At 41.1% G+C, this 18,181-nt stretch overlaps 1 protein-coding gene across 5 annotated transcripts in view; it reads right to left on the bottom strand.

The window, feature by feature from the left end:
• Positions 1-11,300: 11,300 nt before the first annotated feature.
• Positions 11,301-18,181, bottom strand: part of Mboat2 (membrane bound O-acyltransferase domain containing 2) — a 109,190-nt gene continuing 102,309 nt past the window's right edge. For all 5 annotated transcript variants that reach the window (XM_048804852.1, XM_048804854.1, XM_048804853.1 and 2 more), the window contains 2 exons: positions 17,484-17,635; positions 11,301-16,293 (listed from right to left, as the gene is read on the bottom strand). In XM_048804852.1, coding sequence (XP_048660809.1) covers positions 16,068-16,293; positions 17,484-17,635 — 378 coding nt within the window. In that variant the 3' untranslated portion in view covers positions 11,301-16,067. The remainder of the gene's footprint in view (positions 16,294-17,483; positions 17,636-18,181) is intronic.

Here is an 18,181-nt window from a genome sequence, read left to right as displayed (position 1 = left end):
TTTTTTTTTTTTTTTTTTAGTTGCAGGTGGACACAATACCCTTATTTTGTTTATTTTTATATGGTACTGAGGATTGAACCCAGTGCCTCAAACATGCTAGATGAGCACCCTACCACTGAGCCACAACCCCAACCCAAGTCCTCTGACTTTTTCAATAGAAATTTGGAAAAAAACTTTATTGATCAAACTCATTTTAACACTCATTGTTTGAGAGCAGAGAGTGATGGGGATGCTCTCCTCTCTGGCCTATTTGATCAGCATATTCCTTCCACATTAAAAAAAAAAAAAACATGTGAAAGGAAGTTTCTTCAACTCTGGGATGGTCCCAGAAAGAAAAGGAACACACAAGAAGACAGTTAAGGGCAGACCTGAGATGCAACACAGGAAGGGCCAATGCAAAACCTCACATTGCAGTATGGTTAAAATTGGATGGGAAAGAGTTATAACTAAGCTCAGGTGAAAAAGACCTGGGGTTTCAGCCCATCACAAGCTCTGCAAGCAGAGCAGACCCGTTCATGCTGCCAGCCCACTGACTGGCCACAGGTGTGACACACTCAACCTTTTGTCATCACCAAATTCTGTCTCACTGATAGAAATTAAAAATTCAGAGCTTGTATTATGAGAATACAATCTAATTAGGGAGACAGGTGATATGCTAGTGGGGAATGTTATCAGTAGGAGATAGGCTGAGCCAAAGAAGTGCTGGTTCAGGGCAGACATGAAGATAGCACACCTGTAATCCTAGCAACTCAGGCGGCAGGATTGCATGTTTGAGGCCAGCCTCAGCAACTTACCAAGGCCCTAAGCAACTAAGCAAGACCCTGTCTTAAATAAAAAATAAAAGGAGCTATGAATGTGGCTCAGTAGTAAAGCACCCCTGGTTTCAATCCCCAATACCAAAGCTGGGTGGAGAAAGTAAGTGGTAGTTCAGAAGAGTGAAAGAAAGGTTGAGTGAAAGGTCTCTGGAGGTTGGTGGGTTTGACCAATTTTTCCAAAAAAGAGACAAGCCTGATTAGGGGAATTATGTGCACTAAAAGATGTAAATGGGCATTGTGGTGTTAGGAACCACTCGGGATTCACATCCAATACCATTGGTTTAAAGGCTTATATTTAAAGTATTTTTTTTGCAATATCTTTATTTTATTTACTTATTTTATGTGTTGCTGAGGATCAAACCCAGCACTTGACACATGCAAGGCGAGTGCTCTATCATAAAGCCACAACCCCAGCCCTATCTAAAGTATTTTTAGGGCAATATCAACTTAGCTAAAGTCCATTTAAAAAGTACTTTTTATTTGAGACCACATCTCACTGAATTGCCCAAGCTGTCCTAGAACCTGGGATCCTTCCTTCCCTTCTGAGGTGGGAGGATTGCAAGTTTGAGCCCATCCTGGGCAATTTAGCAAGACACTGTCTCAAAATTAAAAAGGGCTGGCAATGCAGCTCAGCAGTAGAGCACAGAGGATTCGATCCCCGGTGTAGGGATCCTTCCTTCCCTTCTTTTTTTTTTTAACATTTTTTTTTTTTAGTTGTAGTTGGACACTATACCTTTATTTTTTTATTTTTATGTGGTCCTGAGGATCAAACCCAGCACCCTGCTGGTGCTAGGCGAGTGATCTACCCCTGAGCCACCCACTCCACGCCCTCTTCCTTCCCTTCTCGAAAACTGGAATCACTACTCATTTATAGTGTCTTCCTATCTCATCCAAGCAAAATGTGCGATTCCATTAGTCTCCAAAGCCAAATTCCATTCACAAGTACAGATCCCCATAAAAGGAAAAAAAATAGCTGGAATGCAAAGAGAAGAGATAGTTAATATTGCATTAGATTCACTGGTTAATATTTTTAGCCCCTTCACTTCTAGGAGACATGTTAATGTTGAACTTTACTATGCCCTGTGTGTGTGTGTGTGAGAATTTCAGTTGTGTTGGTGCATGCCTATAATCCCAGCTTTTCTAACCTTTTTCTAAAGGTTGAGGCAGAAGGATCCCAAGTTCTAGGACAGCTTGGGCAACTCAGATGTGGTCTCAAAATAAAAAGTATTTTTTAAATGGACTGGGGATGTAGCTCAGTGGTAGAGCACTCCTGGGTTCAATCTCCAGTGTAAGATATAGATAGATAGATAGATAGATAGATAGATAGATAGATAAATAGAATGAATGAATGTAAAATTCAGATCTGCTAGTTGGTACATTTTGAAATTTTATCTATGCTGTATCTTCATCTAAAATTTATTTTATCATATCTTAAATCAGCAATTTTTCCTTGCTAAAGACATATTAAAAATTTAGGCCAGCATATTATTTGGCAGCATTAGATTCAATAACTTTTTAAAAAATTTTTTAGTTGAGATGAATACAACACCTTTATTTATTTTTATGTGGTGCTGAGGATGGAACCCAGTGCCTCACACATGCTAGGCAATCTCTCTACAACTAAACTACAACCCCAGCCCCAACTTCTTTTATTATTAATTATTCTACTTCTCTCTATACTTTTTCCCCCTATATCTTTCTCTAAAACCAAAGTTTAACCTAAAGAAAGTTGCTTTTCCATTTGCTTCTCTTGAAGTATTAAATCTTTTCTTTACTTCCAAATTGCCCCTCACGTGCTTCCTTGGGTTTATATTTTCTTTCTTTCTCTACACTGGGGATCGAATCCTCCGTGCTCTACCACTGAGCTGCATTGCCAGACCTTTTTAATTTTGAGACAGTGTCTTGCTAAATTGCCCAGGATGGGCTCAAACTTGCAGTCCTCCTGCCTCAGCCTCCCCTGTCCCTGAGATTACAGTCTAGACCAGTCCTTTCCCGGTGAGCTACAGCCCCAGCACCTGGGCATCTTTGAATCGATATAGCATGGTATAAATCACTCTAGTTTTATAATTAGTCCTAATATTTTGTAGAATAAGTCCTCCAATATTATCCTTCTAGGCCCTGTGAATTTCTACTATTTGGCCTCGTTGGAGGTTAGTTCTTGGTGCCTCCCATTAATGTCAGAAAGTTCTCTGGTATTCTCTCTACTTACCTACTAGAACTAAGCCGGGAGCAATATATACTTAGCATAAAATTTTGGTGACCTCAGATAACAGAACTTCCTGGAGGCATAGTAGGAGAGACTGCTACTATGGGAAAATAATGGGGAAGCTATAGGATATCATTACAGACTGTGGGTTGTGGGTGAGCCTCTATTCACTCATTCATTCATTTTACTCATGCAAATCAATGAGCCTATTATGTGCCAAATACCACTTTTGTGTGGGGTTGGGGGTGGCGGGTGTATTGAGGATTGAACCAGGGTATACTCTACCACTGAGCTACATCCCAGTCCTTTCATTTTGAGACAGGTCTCACAAAGTTGTTGAGGCTGGCCTTGGATTTGTGATCCTTAGGACTCAGCCTTCTGAGCTGGGATTACCAGTGGGTGCCACCACACCCGACATCAAACACCCCTTGGATGGATGAGTGAGCCACTGTAGGACTCTCTCATTTGACAAATATTTACTGGGAAAATGTTGCATGAGTGGGACACTATACTATCCTGACAAGCTTCCCCCTCACCCCTTTTCCTTTCTGATACTGAGGATTGAACCCAGAGGCACTTAACCACTGAGCTACATCCCCACTCTTTTAAAAAGAGACAGGATCTTGCTAAGTTGCTGAGGCTGGTTTTGAACTCGAAATCCTCCTGCCTCAACCTTTGGAGTTGCTGGGATTATAGGCATGCACCACCATGCCCAGCCTTGAAAAGCTTTTCTGAAAATCTAAAACTGTTCTAAAATTAAACTTTTGTTGAATATATTTATATTTCTTCAATGATTCAGTATATTTACAATGCCCCACACTTTTTCTTTTTTGATGAATCTTATAGAATTCTGCCACAGTCTGGCTGGGCACAAATGCCGCAGTCTGGCTGGGCACACAATCACGAGCCACCACACAGCTTGTAGATTCAAACAGCAACTCTTTATTCCTGAACTCACACCAGCCGTCTACAATCACGTTCTGGGGAAATCCACGTTCTCTGCCCAAATCCACCTCCACTGGGCTTCTATCTCCAAAAAATACTGTCTGAATCCCGTGAGAACTCAAGGGGAACTCAGGCAGCAGGATACGCCCTATTCCCAGCAGGAATAATCTTAAACCTTAAACCTGGAACCTAAACCGGGAACGCCCTAATCCGCCTAGGTCCTTGAGCAAGGTCACCTACATTCAATGTCACTGCAACATGGGGTACGCTGGCAAGGAAATTGTCATACCTACTTGGCTAATGGCTCCCAGCAGAATTCATGTGATTTTTAGTATTAGATATATATAGTAGAGTATATATATCTATATGCAAAGGTGAATATTTTATGCATCCTAATAATCAATACTAAAACACAAATTTCAATCAAGTATGCTAGTGGAAAGTCTGAATTATGTGTCTAATTACAAAATCAAACATTTTAAAATTCAGAGTATATGTCTAAAACATTTAAGGGAAAAAAATCAACCAAATAACTCTTTAAAATATCAGATCATAGATAATAACAATCTAAAAATATAAGTCAAAAAATTTCTAGATTTTATTTATAGTATTGCTCAGATTTTAAAAACTTATGATTTCTTTTTCTACCTTAAATATAAAAAAGCAAATGCTTTTTTAACTAATATTGTCACCTTTATTTTCTAGAATCTCATCAATTTTAGGTTCCTCCCCCCAAAACCAGATTTTGCTCTTCAGATAATCACCAGTAATGAAAGGGACAAAGTTAGGGGTGGGGACACTTGCAGGTCAGAAGATGTGGATGGTATGGGAGTGTGCAGAGGTTCTACTCATTAAAATGAAAAAAGTTACTCTGCTGCAACTGAAAATGGGGAGGACATGCTGGAGTTGGGACAGGCAGAGGAGGCACTAAAAAGTCTTCTAAGGGGCTGGGGTTGTGGCTCAACGACAGAGCACTTGCCTGGCGCATGCGAGGCACTGGGTTCAATCGTCAGCACTACGTAAACATAAATAAAGGTCTTGTGTCCATCTATGCATGTATGGAGGAAAGTCTTATTAGGGAAGGCAGAGTGAGTGAGGTGGAGAACTGCCTGACCTTGCTGGACATTGCCAACGTCAAACTCGTCAGCAGAACCATCAGGTGCCCAGGGGCAGTTGTGGTGGAGGAAGCCACTTAAAAGGACTTGCTTGGCTTTGCTGGATGAATCTGAAAAGGGAAACAGAAAAAAAGGAGTTGAAGGCATGTGCCACGGATGGTTAGAATCCCCCACTGGGATCTCAGCAGGGTAAGAACTCGGGCCAAGATCCATGGAATAAAAGTGTCAAGGGTCAATGGAAGCTGTATACTAGAGGGAGGGAAGTGGAAAGTAGGAGATGGTTCAGAAGGGAATGCCTAAAATGAGACCACTGGTAACAGTAGGGTCTAAAACATGCTATTTGTGTCCCATGTAGGAAAGGGGACAAGACCATCAGAGGACAACAGGTCAGGGAACTGAAAGGCCATATTGGATGGGTCTTTATAGAAGGACATTGAAATCAGCAAGAATATGTTGTGCCAGGCGAGGTGGCGCACGCCTGTAATCCCAGCAGCTCTGGAGGCTGAGGCAGGAGGATCACAAGTTCAAAGCCAGCCTCAGCAGCTTAGACTCTGTCTCAAAATAAAAAAATAAAATGGGCTGGGGATGTGGCTCAGTGGTTAAGCACAAGTGGGTTCAATCCCTGGAAAGAAAGGCAGAAAGGCAGGTGGTGGACAGTTTGGCAAACAAATACATGAGTGTGGAGTATGACATTAGAAAACCCCACATGATCACTATAGCAGCATCAAGTTCAGGTGGTTAACCGTTCACACAGGAAGTCCCACCAAAAGGCACCTGATGATACAGCAAGAACACCTACTCACACCGTGGTTTCCAGGTCCAGTCCACATGGACTAAGCTGTCAGGCGCACATGACATGGTGTCAAGCCCCTACTTGGTGCTAGTCAGTTCCTCCAGGAACAAACTGGGAGTCACCCAGCTGGCTCCTAATAGGGGAAGTATCTTGATGTGCTGTTGTCTACTTTCCTAACATTCTGGGTAACATTCCTAACATTCTGACTGAATAAAAGACTTGTTTTAGTTTATCTGGGTATGGCCTTACAGTCACTTGAAGAAAATTACTTCCAGGAAAACATCTAAGTGAAGAGACATACAGGTCCCGACCCTCTTACTGCTTCAAAGTCTATAAATGCAACTAACTGAACAACCTATTTTTTTTTCTTTTTTTTGGGGGGGTGGGGAACTGGGGGTCGAACCCAGGGCATTGCGAATGCAAGTCAGATGCTTTGCCACTGAGCTGCATCCCAGCCCCCTATTTTGTTTTTATGGGTTAGAGTAGGGCTAACATGGATTTTCCTTAATCTGCATATTAGTCACGTCCATAATTTCCTTTTCTTCTTCTTCCTTTTTTTTTATGATACTGGGGACTATATACATGGCTACAAGCTGGGCAAGTGTCTAGTGCTGAGCTATACCCCTAGACCTTTCTATTTTGAGACAGGTGCTGTTAAGTTGGGGAGACTGGCCTTGAGCTTCTGATCCTCCTGCCTCAGCCTCATGGGTCGCTGGGATTACAGGCGTACACCAACATACCTGGTGAATTTCCTTTTTCTTCTTGTCCTTTCAAGTAAGATAGGTGAAATAGGTAGAGAGAGGCTCAAAGGAGGTTCAACAGGAAGTTTAAAAACTATTTTGCAAAATACGTCTCTACCAATCTAATAGGAAAAAGACCAGAAAGAAACACACCAAAATGTGAAAACTATCTGTGATAGAATGACTCATGGGTTTGGGGGGCTTCATTCACTTGAATGCATTTTACTACTCATGTCAAGCCAATGTGAAGATGATGGAGGGAACAAGTTAGTGTGGATGTGGACAACTATAAAATAATTTCTAATCAGAGGGTCTGGACATAAAGTATCTGTCTATGGTACACCCTAAGTCTTATGTTTTTGTTTTATTTTGGAGGGAATTATAGTGTGGGTTTTCTAAAATTCATCAAATTTCACAACTTTCTTGCATTGTACAAACTTGGAATTATTTGTATTGAGATTTAGTTTATTAAACATAAAGAAATAATTTATTTGCTGAGTAATGGTTTATTACTTAGCACATGTTGACATGGTCCTCCCATCTTAAGCACAGCCCTCAGGACTTAAAATGTTTGGGCTGTTTGGCTCTCTACCACGAAATACAGAGACTTGGGAATTGTACCTGTATATCAACCAACTTATGGCTGCTGATGAAGACCTGTGGAAATGAAGTCCCATGGCCGCAGGCACCATAGTGTGGAGTAAGCACCAAATTGTGCATTGTTCTACATTCGTTACTCCACGTTTGGTTATTTTTTTTCAACTTCCAGCTACATCTAGCATTTACTAACATTATAATCACCCTGTGGCCACTTTAAGGCATGCACAGGAACAATGAGCATAGAACTTGGCTGTGGGAGGTTCAGGGGAAGATGGAAGAGTACCATGGCTTTAAATGCCTCTGCCTCCATCATAGCCTGTGGTCTGTGGTGTGAGCTCACTAAACACTTCCCCAGTAATACTGATGAAGGGGAACTCAGCAGAAAAGGAGCAAGGGGACAGGACCGACAGATAGAAAAGTCAGGGTGACTCAGTGGGTAGAGGCCATGGTGAGCTGTGTGTAGGGGGAGGGGCCGAACTGGGGCAGAGATGCATGAGGATAAGCAGGTACTGGATCACCGTAGACTTCATGCTGTTCTCAAGAGTTTATCATGAAGGCTTCAGGGAACGGTTTCTTTCTTCTTTGATATTGGGGATTGAACCCAAAGGAGCATAACTACTGAGCCACATACCCCCAACCTTTTTTGAAACTGGGTCTAAGTTGCTGAGGCTGGCTCTGAACTTGTGATCTTCCTGCATTAGCCTCCCAGTCTGCTAGGATTATAGGTGTGTGCCACTGTGCCCAGCAAGTTTCATTTTTGAAGCAAGAGAATAAAAATCTGATCCGTGACTTCCGAAAGGCCTCCAGGTTGCTTTTCAGAGAATGGGCTGGGTGGCAACAGGACTGGGGAGTAGATGCTGGGTCGGGAGGCTGCTGCTGTAACTGAGTGAGCAACTGGGAGGCCAAGGTGGGGAAGACAGTCATCCTGTGGCAGGGACACAGCTGACAAAGGCAAGGATGGAAATCAGTCTCTGATTTGTGTTAACCAGGGAAAGTTGTTATTATTATTATTATTATAATTTTGATACCAGGGGTGTTTAACCAACCGAGCCACATCCCCAGTACTTTTTAAAATTTTGAGAGAGGGTCTCATTAAGTGGCTTAGGGCCTTACTAAATTACTGAGGATGGCTTTGAACCTGCAATGTGCATGTGCCACTGCACCAGGTGCAAGTCATAATTTTTGAGATGGGGACCCCAGAGGAATTCAAGCTTGGGCAATGGTGTAATGAGAAGGCAATTTGGTCTGATGTGTTGAGCTTGAAGGTGCCTATGCAAATACTTAGCAGGAACTACTCATACATTAGGTTGGGGTGGGGAGAGGCTGGAGGAAGGTGGAGTCTGATGGAGATGTGTGGGAGGCAGGCTCTGCAGAGCAGAAAACATGGGAGGTGTTAAGGGTGTAAGCTGGTTAGAGGAACCTGGATTGGGAAGGATTAAGCAGAGACAGAGAGAGAAGCAAGGCAGAAATCACACAAAAGCCAAGAATGCATCTCAAGGGGCTGGGGATGTGGCTCAAGCGGTAGCGTGCTCGCCTGGCATGCATGCGGCCCGGGTTCGATCCTCAGCACCACATACAAACAAAGATGTTGTGTCTGCCGAAAACTAAAAAAAAGAATAAATAAATATTAAAAAAAAATTAAAAAAAAAAAAGAATGCCTCTCAAGAGCTGACCTGGTCAAATGCTACAGAGATCAAGAGATATAGACAAAAACCTCAGGAGATTCATCAAGAAAGAGGCCAAAAACAACCCCAGTAAGTGGCTCATGAAGTGCTGGGGAGAGTGAGCGAGCCAAGCTACCATGCTGACTCCCTTCCCAGCAGCCTGAGAGGCTGAGACTGTGGGCAGCTTCCATGAGCTGTTGACAGATGCCTCCTTCCCACAAGGGCTTGATCCAAGACAATCTCTTTGAAGCTTACAACATGCATTCAAGGAGTATGGGGTGACAAACAAGAACTCCACTTTCCAGTCCCTGGGCACAGGGCGAAGACTTTCCCAGGAGCGAATGTTAACACTGACATCTATGCTCCAATTGCAGGCCAGCATATAAGGTCACTCTCCTGTTCACCTTCCACAAATGGATGGCAACCAGTGAAGGGTTCCTGCCCCAGGGTGTCCGTCTGCTCTAGGACCAGACCCCCTGCTGGAGGCGAGCCAGCCTGCACCAAGATACCACTGGTACTGTCCAGAGGAGATGACGGAAAAAAGAAGCACAGAGCCAAGCCTACTTGGACAACAAAAGCTACGCAGTAAGATAAGGTTTTTACCAGTATGGAGAAATGTGATTTTTCATGACTAAAAATCTAAGCTGCTGGCTGGGGATGCAGCTCAGTGACGGAACGCTGGTCTAGCAAGCCAAGAGCATGGATTAGACCCCCACTACCTCAGGGTCGGTGGGGGGAACACACAAATCTGACGCTTGGCAGCAGCAACAAGTGGACTGAGCCAACACAACCAGTCTGCATCTGTTAAAGAAAGGGGGCAGTAAAGCACCATGCCTCTCAACGCCCCCTCCTTCCCATTCCCCAAACCCTAGCCAAGTTAAGGGAATGAGAGCAAGCCTGGCGGGACATCCAGGCACGCAGCATCTTGAAGAACACTGGCTACCTCTCCTGCCCACTGGCTGCGCATCAGTGCAAAAAGTCAACACGAGGCATCTTTCCCTCAGCCGCAGCATGCAGCAGAGTCCCTGAGTCTGCACCTAAATCTCCAGTCACCATGTCTGCAGGGGTCACAGTGTTCTGCTTCTAAGAAGCAAAACCCAGGTCCAGATGCGAGTGCTGGGAAAGAGACCACACAGAGCTCGGAAGGCCGACTCTCCCTGCTAGGCAGTCAGTAACTTCTTCCCTCTCTGTCTGAGGAGAGAACACAAATGCTAAATGCGAACTTAAGGGTGGTTTTAATTTCCTCCCAAGTGCTTATGTGACAGTAGATTTATAAAACTAATGTTCAGGCAATTAAAGAGCCAATGATTCTTAAGAACACATCATCATTACATCGAAGACTTCAAGAAAAAAAACTGTTCATTCTTATGACAGTGCCCCATTCTGCAGATGGATTTAAAGTCTAAAATAAGCAAACACACAACATTTCTTTTAAACTACTGTTTAATCAGTTTCAAAGACACACAAATTAGAAAAAGAAAACATGTACATTCAACACACCTTCAAACCCAGCAGTAAGCCACCAGAAGAGCTCTGGGGACACAGGTCAGGAACAAGTGGTAAGAACTCAAGACACCACATTGAACTCAGTGGTGGTTGCAACTCACTGTACAACAAGAACTGACTTATGGATCTGTTGAAAAATAACACTTCTTTAAAAAAATATTTTAGAATAATAAAAACAAGCAGCACAGAACACCACATGGCATTCTTGCCTGGGGAGGGGAGAGAACACGGCTGACCGTGGCTGCTGCAGCCACACTCCCCTCACCGTCCAGTAACAGAGACTCAGCAACTTCCAGGCAGAGGTCCAGACGTGCTCTGAAGGGAGGGCAGGATGAATCACACACCTCCCTGCGTGGGACACAACCCCTTGCTTTACCTCAAGTATTTTTACCTCCTTCCCTCTGCCTTATATTATGCCCCTTCTGGTTTGAGAGGCAATCCCGTAAAGATGACAGAAGACGGACAAGAACATAGTGTTCAACACTTTTTTCCTTGCGATAAAAAGTCAGTAGCAAATGTACTTCATTGACAAATCCAACTAAAAATACTTAAATTGGGAAAGAAGCATATTTAAAATGCCTCAGTACTTAAGTTTGTCCTTTCCTGGGAAGGGACGGAAAGGAATATTAACAAATCAATTTCTCAAAGAAAATCCAAACTATAGCTGGAAACAGTAAACAGCATACACTTTTTCCACTTCAAACATGCTATTAAGAAATTGGTTAGTCATTTTGCTTATGTTGCTCTGTAACTTTCCGTTTTTCATTATATTTTTGTTTCTTTTTATAGTTGCAAAATTTGATAAAACATGGCTGGAGAGATGGCTGTGTATCACTGGTAAGTGTCAGACAGCAGTTTTACATGGATCTTTATACTATTTATAGAACACAGAGTCTTGGGATTGTTTTTCTTTTTGCTTTATAAAAGTCATACTAAAAGAAGAGTTATAATCAGTTTTAAAGGCAAGACAATTTAGTTGGCATAAAAATGTGTCTTTACTTTTGGTTCACAAAATTTTCCCAATCAATGACCTGAAGCTTGTCAGTTCTTTACTGGGGTTTAACTTTATGTTAAAAACCTATTAAAATAAATATTATTTTAAAACATATAAAATATTATTAAGCAGCCTATCAATTAAAATGCAAGTGGCTGCATCCTCTGTACAACAAGAGCCTCAAAAAGCAGCTTAATCACTGATTAGAAGTGCATTCCTACAAAATATCAATGTTGAAAATTTCATTTTAAATTTTCTTCTGTAAGGAGAATTACTATAAATAGAATTGACTACATGGTGTTGCAGAAAAACACTGCAGAGACCCTTTACATTCTAATCCTTCAAACTCAAATTTCAGTGTGGATTTATTATTTTTTTTAATGCAATCTGTTCATTCAACCACAGTGGTACAAACCCACTTTTATTAGCAGAAATTTAGCATCCAAAGAAAGAGCATGATGACCAACCACTCATTGGGTGCCTCTGGGTCAAGTGCAACAGGTGTGTAAGGGCCTTGAGGGTAGTTAAGATTGCATTCACAGTGTTATTCAGAATCCTGCACCTATGTTAAATTTGATGCATTAAATTTCAGCAGAATGGACTATTAATGTCTGACTAACCCTCAAAATACTGACCGATATTTAGAAGCTTGGACAAATCCTTAGCTGACAGCAATACAGGTACCATTTTGAGATAATCATTCTCTCAAGTAATTTTTTTCAATCTTATGTAGAACTCATAAAACCAATTATCCAATAATTATGAATTTGGAAACAAAAAGTATAAATGTCCAATTTGTTCAAGAATATCCAAATTAAATATTTAAAAGGTATGAATTTTAAACAGGAAATGTTTGTCCTAAAGTCAACAAATAAAGAATGACTTATATAAAATCATTTTAATGGCAAAAATTTTAATTATTTTCTGTAGTTTAAAATAAAGTGGTAAAGGGGGATCACAAATTCAAGGCCAGTCTCAGCAAAGGACTGGGTTTAATCCCCAGTACCAAAAATAAAAAATAAATGTTTTCTTCAATAGAGACCATTTCACTATGAAAGTCATTTTTAAGGGCTATGTTCAGTAGAAATAGTATATTGCCACACCTTCTGATCTAATGGATTGTTTGCCCTCTGAGCCGGGCAAGGTGGCACACTTCTATAATCCCAGTGACTGAGGAGGCTGAGGCAGGAGGATCAAAAGGAGGGCTAGGGATGTAGTTCAGTGGTAAAGCGCTCCTGGGTCCAACCCCCAGTACCAAAGACAAAACAAAATAAAATTTAAAAGATCCAAACCACAACTAAAACAATCAAACAACAACTAAAAAGGTTTTCTTCTGGCCAGGTGCAGTGGTGCGCACTTATGATCCCACTGATTCAAGAGGCTGAGACAGAAGAATCAGAAGTTCAAGGCCAGCCTCAGTAAACTAGTGAGTCCCTGCCTAAAAACAAAAATAAAACAGTTGGAGGGTGTGGTAGAGCATCCCTGGGTTCAATTCCCAGTACCACACACACATACACACTCACAAATACTCTGTTGCTATGACAACCTTTAAAAAAGTCATGGCTTTGAGTGTCAGTAATGAAAATTAGCAACCACAATAGTTCTCCTTGTGAATCTGCCCATGCCCTTGCACTTGGCTCCCCTTCCGGGTCCTCGTTCCTCTCCCTTGCAAGGGAAGGGAGCATGAGCGCTAGAGAACAGGCACTCAACAGGCAGAGCCAGAGTTTCCAGTTCCTCCTCCAGGTCAGGCAGTGCTCACAGGAGGAGCTCCCCCTTACCTCCAGAAACCACCTTTCACTGCCAACGTTTCTCAAAAGCGCTGTGTATGTAAGTCCCTGTGTGAGTGTCAACATGGTGAGGACCAATGGCAACATGTTAAACAAGTGGAAGGTGGAGGCTGATACGAGAAGTGGTAGCTGGACATTTTTGAAGCCAAATAAATCTTGTCTATTACTCTGGATATTTCAGAAGCTAAATAAACATCCCCTATTACCCTGAGTTCCAGCAAAAATGCTAATTTTAAAAACAGAATGAGCCACTTATAAAATGATGACAGTTGAGACACGTCAAAGTAACTATTATTGTTTCAAGAAAATGAAATTGAGGGAAGAATAATTATTTTTGTTCAATTTTTTTCCCTGAGTAGTATGTAATTAACCAGAAGTATAAATATGATGTTGATTGATCATCTCTGGTGTGGTTTCATGATATCTGAAGAGTGGGAAAATAATATAAATACACACTGAATCCTATTCTGCTGCTGAAGGAAAAAAAAAAGCAAGCACACATCACAATGAATCCCTTTATACTTGACAGCAGTAGAGATATGCTAGATTTTAATTCTTCTACCATAGGTAGAAACAAAAAATTAATCTTCAAATCACTCCAAAGAGAATATTCATTTTGTAAAACTTTTTTTTTTCTTGGAGAAAAATCAAGGTGAGAATTAGAATCCTAGTTTTTCTTTTAGATTGCATATTTGTGATTATTTCTCCAAATCAGATGAGAGGTATTCAAAAAACATTTCATAAAAAGCACTAGTAGATTCAGGGGGGTAAAAATTACCACCAGGACAGCTCAGCGCCATCCTGGTGGGAATCCAGGAGCCAGCCCAACACTTTGCTCTTTGCAGACAGAGCTGTAGTTAGATGTTCAGTCAGCAAAAAGCAGGGGCCATGATGTGGGCTGAGAGATGAAATATACTCGGGCAACAGAAATAAATGGTGACTCTCTGTAAGTAGCTGGATAGAGAGAACCAAGAAAACAAAAAACACAAAAGTTTTTGCAGAGCTTTCTGGTTACTCTACATTTGTTTACTTTCTCTTAACAGTGCGCAGATTCTCTGCAGCACTGATTAAACTGAGAAGATGTTTTAAGAGGAGACACTTTCCATGAACATTCCTTTTTAACCTCACATTATGCAGCTAGCTTAATTTCAATGCACGGCAAAACAGACAAAAGTTACTTAGCTATCTACCCTGGCCTGGGAGGAAGAAGTGGGGTTTGCCTCATCAGAGAGAAAAACATAAGCCTTTAGAAAAGCAAGTGTGTTTCTAAAAGTTCTAAGACAATACACTGACTTTTTGAGACCACAGAAGTTCCAAGTGCATTGACTTTGCATTTCTTTACATGAAATACTACAGAGCTTATGTCAGATTTTTGTTTTGTCTTTACTTTATTTATAAGTTTATTAGTGATCAGAAAAAGAGACTCATCATAGACATATAATTTCATTTCATAAAAATTTAAGGCAAAAAGAAAAGTTCCACCAAAGATTGGTCAAGCAACGGTGAGGTTGGAAGGCCTCATCTGCTTTCCCTGCCACAGGGTGACCGACCATCTGTGGCTGGGCCCAGCTGTAACACCTGGCCTCCAGTTCCAGCTCCTGCTCTTGCTACTGCAGCCAGCACAATACTCTGCAGACTAAAGGAGATGCCCAGGAATTCAAGGCAAGATTATTCATGGTAGAAATGGCCCATAAGAAGAAATCACAGTTTTCTTCTTACAGAATCTAAAACTCATTTTAGCAGGAGTTAACAACAAAATTTTAATGTGAGAAATTTAAAAGCATCTGGAAACTAATTTCTATTCGTCTCAAAAACGTCATTCAGTCTCCATGTCTTTTAAGTTTTTGATTTCCTAAAACTTTTCCACACAGGAATTAAAGTGACAAGGATAGGAAATTGATTAGCCAGACAGAACCCTAATTACTAGAGACTTCTTTCAAAAAAAGCAGTCTATCACTGTTACTCTCATTATCTCTTCTAATTCTATATAATTTATGCTTGATAAATTTCACTTGAAAGTCCAAAGCATTACCCAGTTTTTAAACTTTTATGTCTTAGACAGTTACCCAGAACCCCATGCAGAAAGGGGGAACTGTTTCTAGCTCCAAGTCTCACAGAGCTTTCTTCATTCCTACTTTCCTGCCTCATTTTCTCTTTTTTAAGAAAATAAGCTTAAAATATCACATTACCAACCTTTAATTATGTTTAAGAAGTTCCTCCTGGAAGGACTCTCTGACTAACACAAGGTAATTAAGCTCTCCAGCAAAATAAGCTACCTATAATTTGGCATCCATTACTGCTTACAGTTTCACTATGCACTGTAGTCATTTGAGATACTTTAAGAAAACCCTTCAAATACTGAGATGTTTATTGCATTTTTAAAGTATCTACCATCTTAAATATCCTGTTTCAAATTCCTTCTAAATTCCTTTACATTATACAACATCAAATATTGAAATAATCTTCTCATACTATTACACTTGAAAATACCATTTAGGAACAATATTTTAGGAAATAGAGGGTTTAAGGCAAGACATTCATTTGGAAAAGTTAACCCCCTCAATCATTCAGTCGGACACGATAAGTTTTCCACCTCTGCAGTGCCTTGGGGTACACAACATACATTCGGCAACAGGGCACACATATGACCTTGTGGACATATGCTGAGGTCGGAATGCCCCCTGAAATATGAAAATATTTTTATGTAAGGCGTGGCCCACAGGGACATGGCATGGGAGGGCTGCTTCTTTCCGTTTCCAATCTGGTTTACAGGAAATTCCCTACCTATAGCTGTCCCATTTCCCCCGTTAATCTCTTTTCAAACAAACACAAACCCCTTGCGAAGGTGCTAAGACTGGTTTCTGTCAACACAAGAAAGGCAGTCAGCAGGAAGGCCTCCCCATCACTGCCTTGATGAAGATGGTCTAGAGGCTTTTTCTTGGTTCTGATTGCAAATGCTGTTTCTTGTGGAGAAACTGTCCTCTCCCAAAGAATTTTCTCTTTCGTCAACCTTTCTGGACTGTGAGAGCTGATGGTTTTCATGTATATTCTTTCCTCTTTGAGTCTTTTTCACTGGCAACAACCACAATACTAAGATACTACAGACGTGAAGGCAGTAATACCAGGAGCTAAAAGAAAAAGGAAAAGTTAGTTGCATTAAATTTGGACACTAGTAATCCTTCACTGCACCCTGCGGACACCTGCGTCACTGCTCCCTCCCCTTCAAGGTGGACTCCACACTGCGGCCCAGGGTCTCTACAGAGCTCTGCCCCCGTGAGCACGAGAGTAGATTACACAGCTTGGAACAGGACAAGAAGAAAGGTACTTATTAACAGTGGTAGTGATCTGCAAATAATCCCTTCAATCCAGAGACTCTAATTCTGAGTCACCAAAGAGACAATAAGGACAGCAGAGCCTGGCTTGGCCACGCCCCCTGCTGTCCACTGTCTCTCCCTGAGTCACAGGGATTCTGAGGAGGAAAGCAACAGATAAGCAACAGTGCCTGGTGGTGACTTCCACACGTAAAGAAAGGCCATGTTATTTAAGATACTCAGAAACATCATTCCCCAAATCAAATATAAACCAAATGCAACCTCAACTGCTCTATAATAGTTGGAAGTTCAAGTGATTGAGAGAAGTACCTGAGATGCATCGAATAGCCCAATTTACTGCATTTTAAAGTAAGAAATGATTCTGTTAAAGTAGAAACGTCTTTCTGTATGTATGATTTTTGTAATATTGTATTTGACAATTTTCCAGCTGCATATTCTGTTCTAAGTCACTCTAAAGTCTAAAGAATTTATGAAAGGATCAAGTTTTGATCTCTAAGCTATCACTATTATGGGGGAGTGGAATTAGATGGGGCAAGGGGAGGAGATAAACAAATAAACAAAAAATATGGAATTCAAGTTAACAATTTCTAATAATACAGTGATGACCATAGTACTAATGAAACAAAAGAGTGAAAAGACACAAATAAGTAAAAATCTAAGTAACTTATTTTCCTTTGATTAAAGAAACCAAGATAATTAATCATTCTTTGTAAAGACCCGACTTTTTTCCCAACCAGGTTCTGGACAATCAGGCCAGGAGGTTTCCAGTTCAACATCCCTGAAAGCTAAGGCAGCAGTTACCAGCTGGCACTTCCCTCACCTTCACGAGTGTGAGCCATCCCATGAAGATTTGAGATTGCTTGGTTCAGGATTAAGAAGTAACTGTCATGCTTCTACCAGCAGAAAATGAGGTACAGTACTATTTTCATATCCCATGCAATAGCAAGGAACTTTCTTTCCTGACAAATCTTACGAGTAACACTTACCTGTAAAACGTGAATGATGGTTTTATAGAAAGAAGCACAAATGGCACAACTGTATAACTTATTGCTATTTGAGTTACTGCCCATGTTATGATGTCATAAAATAATTTAAGTTGGGGAGTTTTGAGGAAATAATGTCTAAAGTTGTTTCTCATCTGAAATAAAAAATAAACAAAAAACACTTACTATACCTTTAAATTAACATTACTTACACAATTATACTGGCAATGACTATATCAAGAATGTTGAACTTGCAGGCAGCTGGCATGAGTCTAAAATGATACTACCACTGTGAGAAAAGCTGGTTCTGAAAAATTGAACACACTTGGGCATAAGCTGTGGAGGTGGAAAAGAAGGCATCCAGGCGAGACATGAACTCATGGATCTGGGCCCTAGGGCCTACAGGAGCTCTGTGCAACTTCTTAGTTGATCTGAAGTTGCATTAAAATGAAAAATTTCCCCAAAGAGTTAAAAACAATACTACGCAAAGCTCCTTAACTGGTACTTGGGAGAGGACACAATATAAACAAGAGTTCAACCTATTTTCAGTTTCTCCTGCCACCATGAAAAGTACATTCGTCACCTCTCTCTTTAACCTCTACACATGTGAACAAACAGATCCCATGCACTGAGCTCAGGTTAAATAGCACTCACCAGAAACAAACAGCAACCACACACATCACTCACAAATGGAAGCCGGA

This window comes from Marmota marmota, unplaced genomic scaffold (genome assembly GCF_001458135.2).
Source record: "Marmota marmota marmota unplaced genomic scaffold, marMar, whole genome shotgun sequence".
Lineage (NCBI taxonomy): Eukaryota > Metazoa > Chordata > Mammalia > Rodentia > Sciuridae > Marmota > Marmota marmota.
This window is presented reverse-complemented; position numbering and strand designations above follow the sequence as displayed.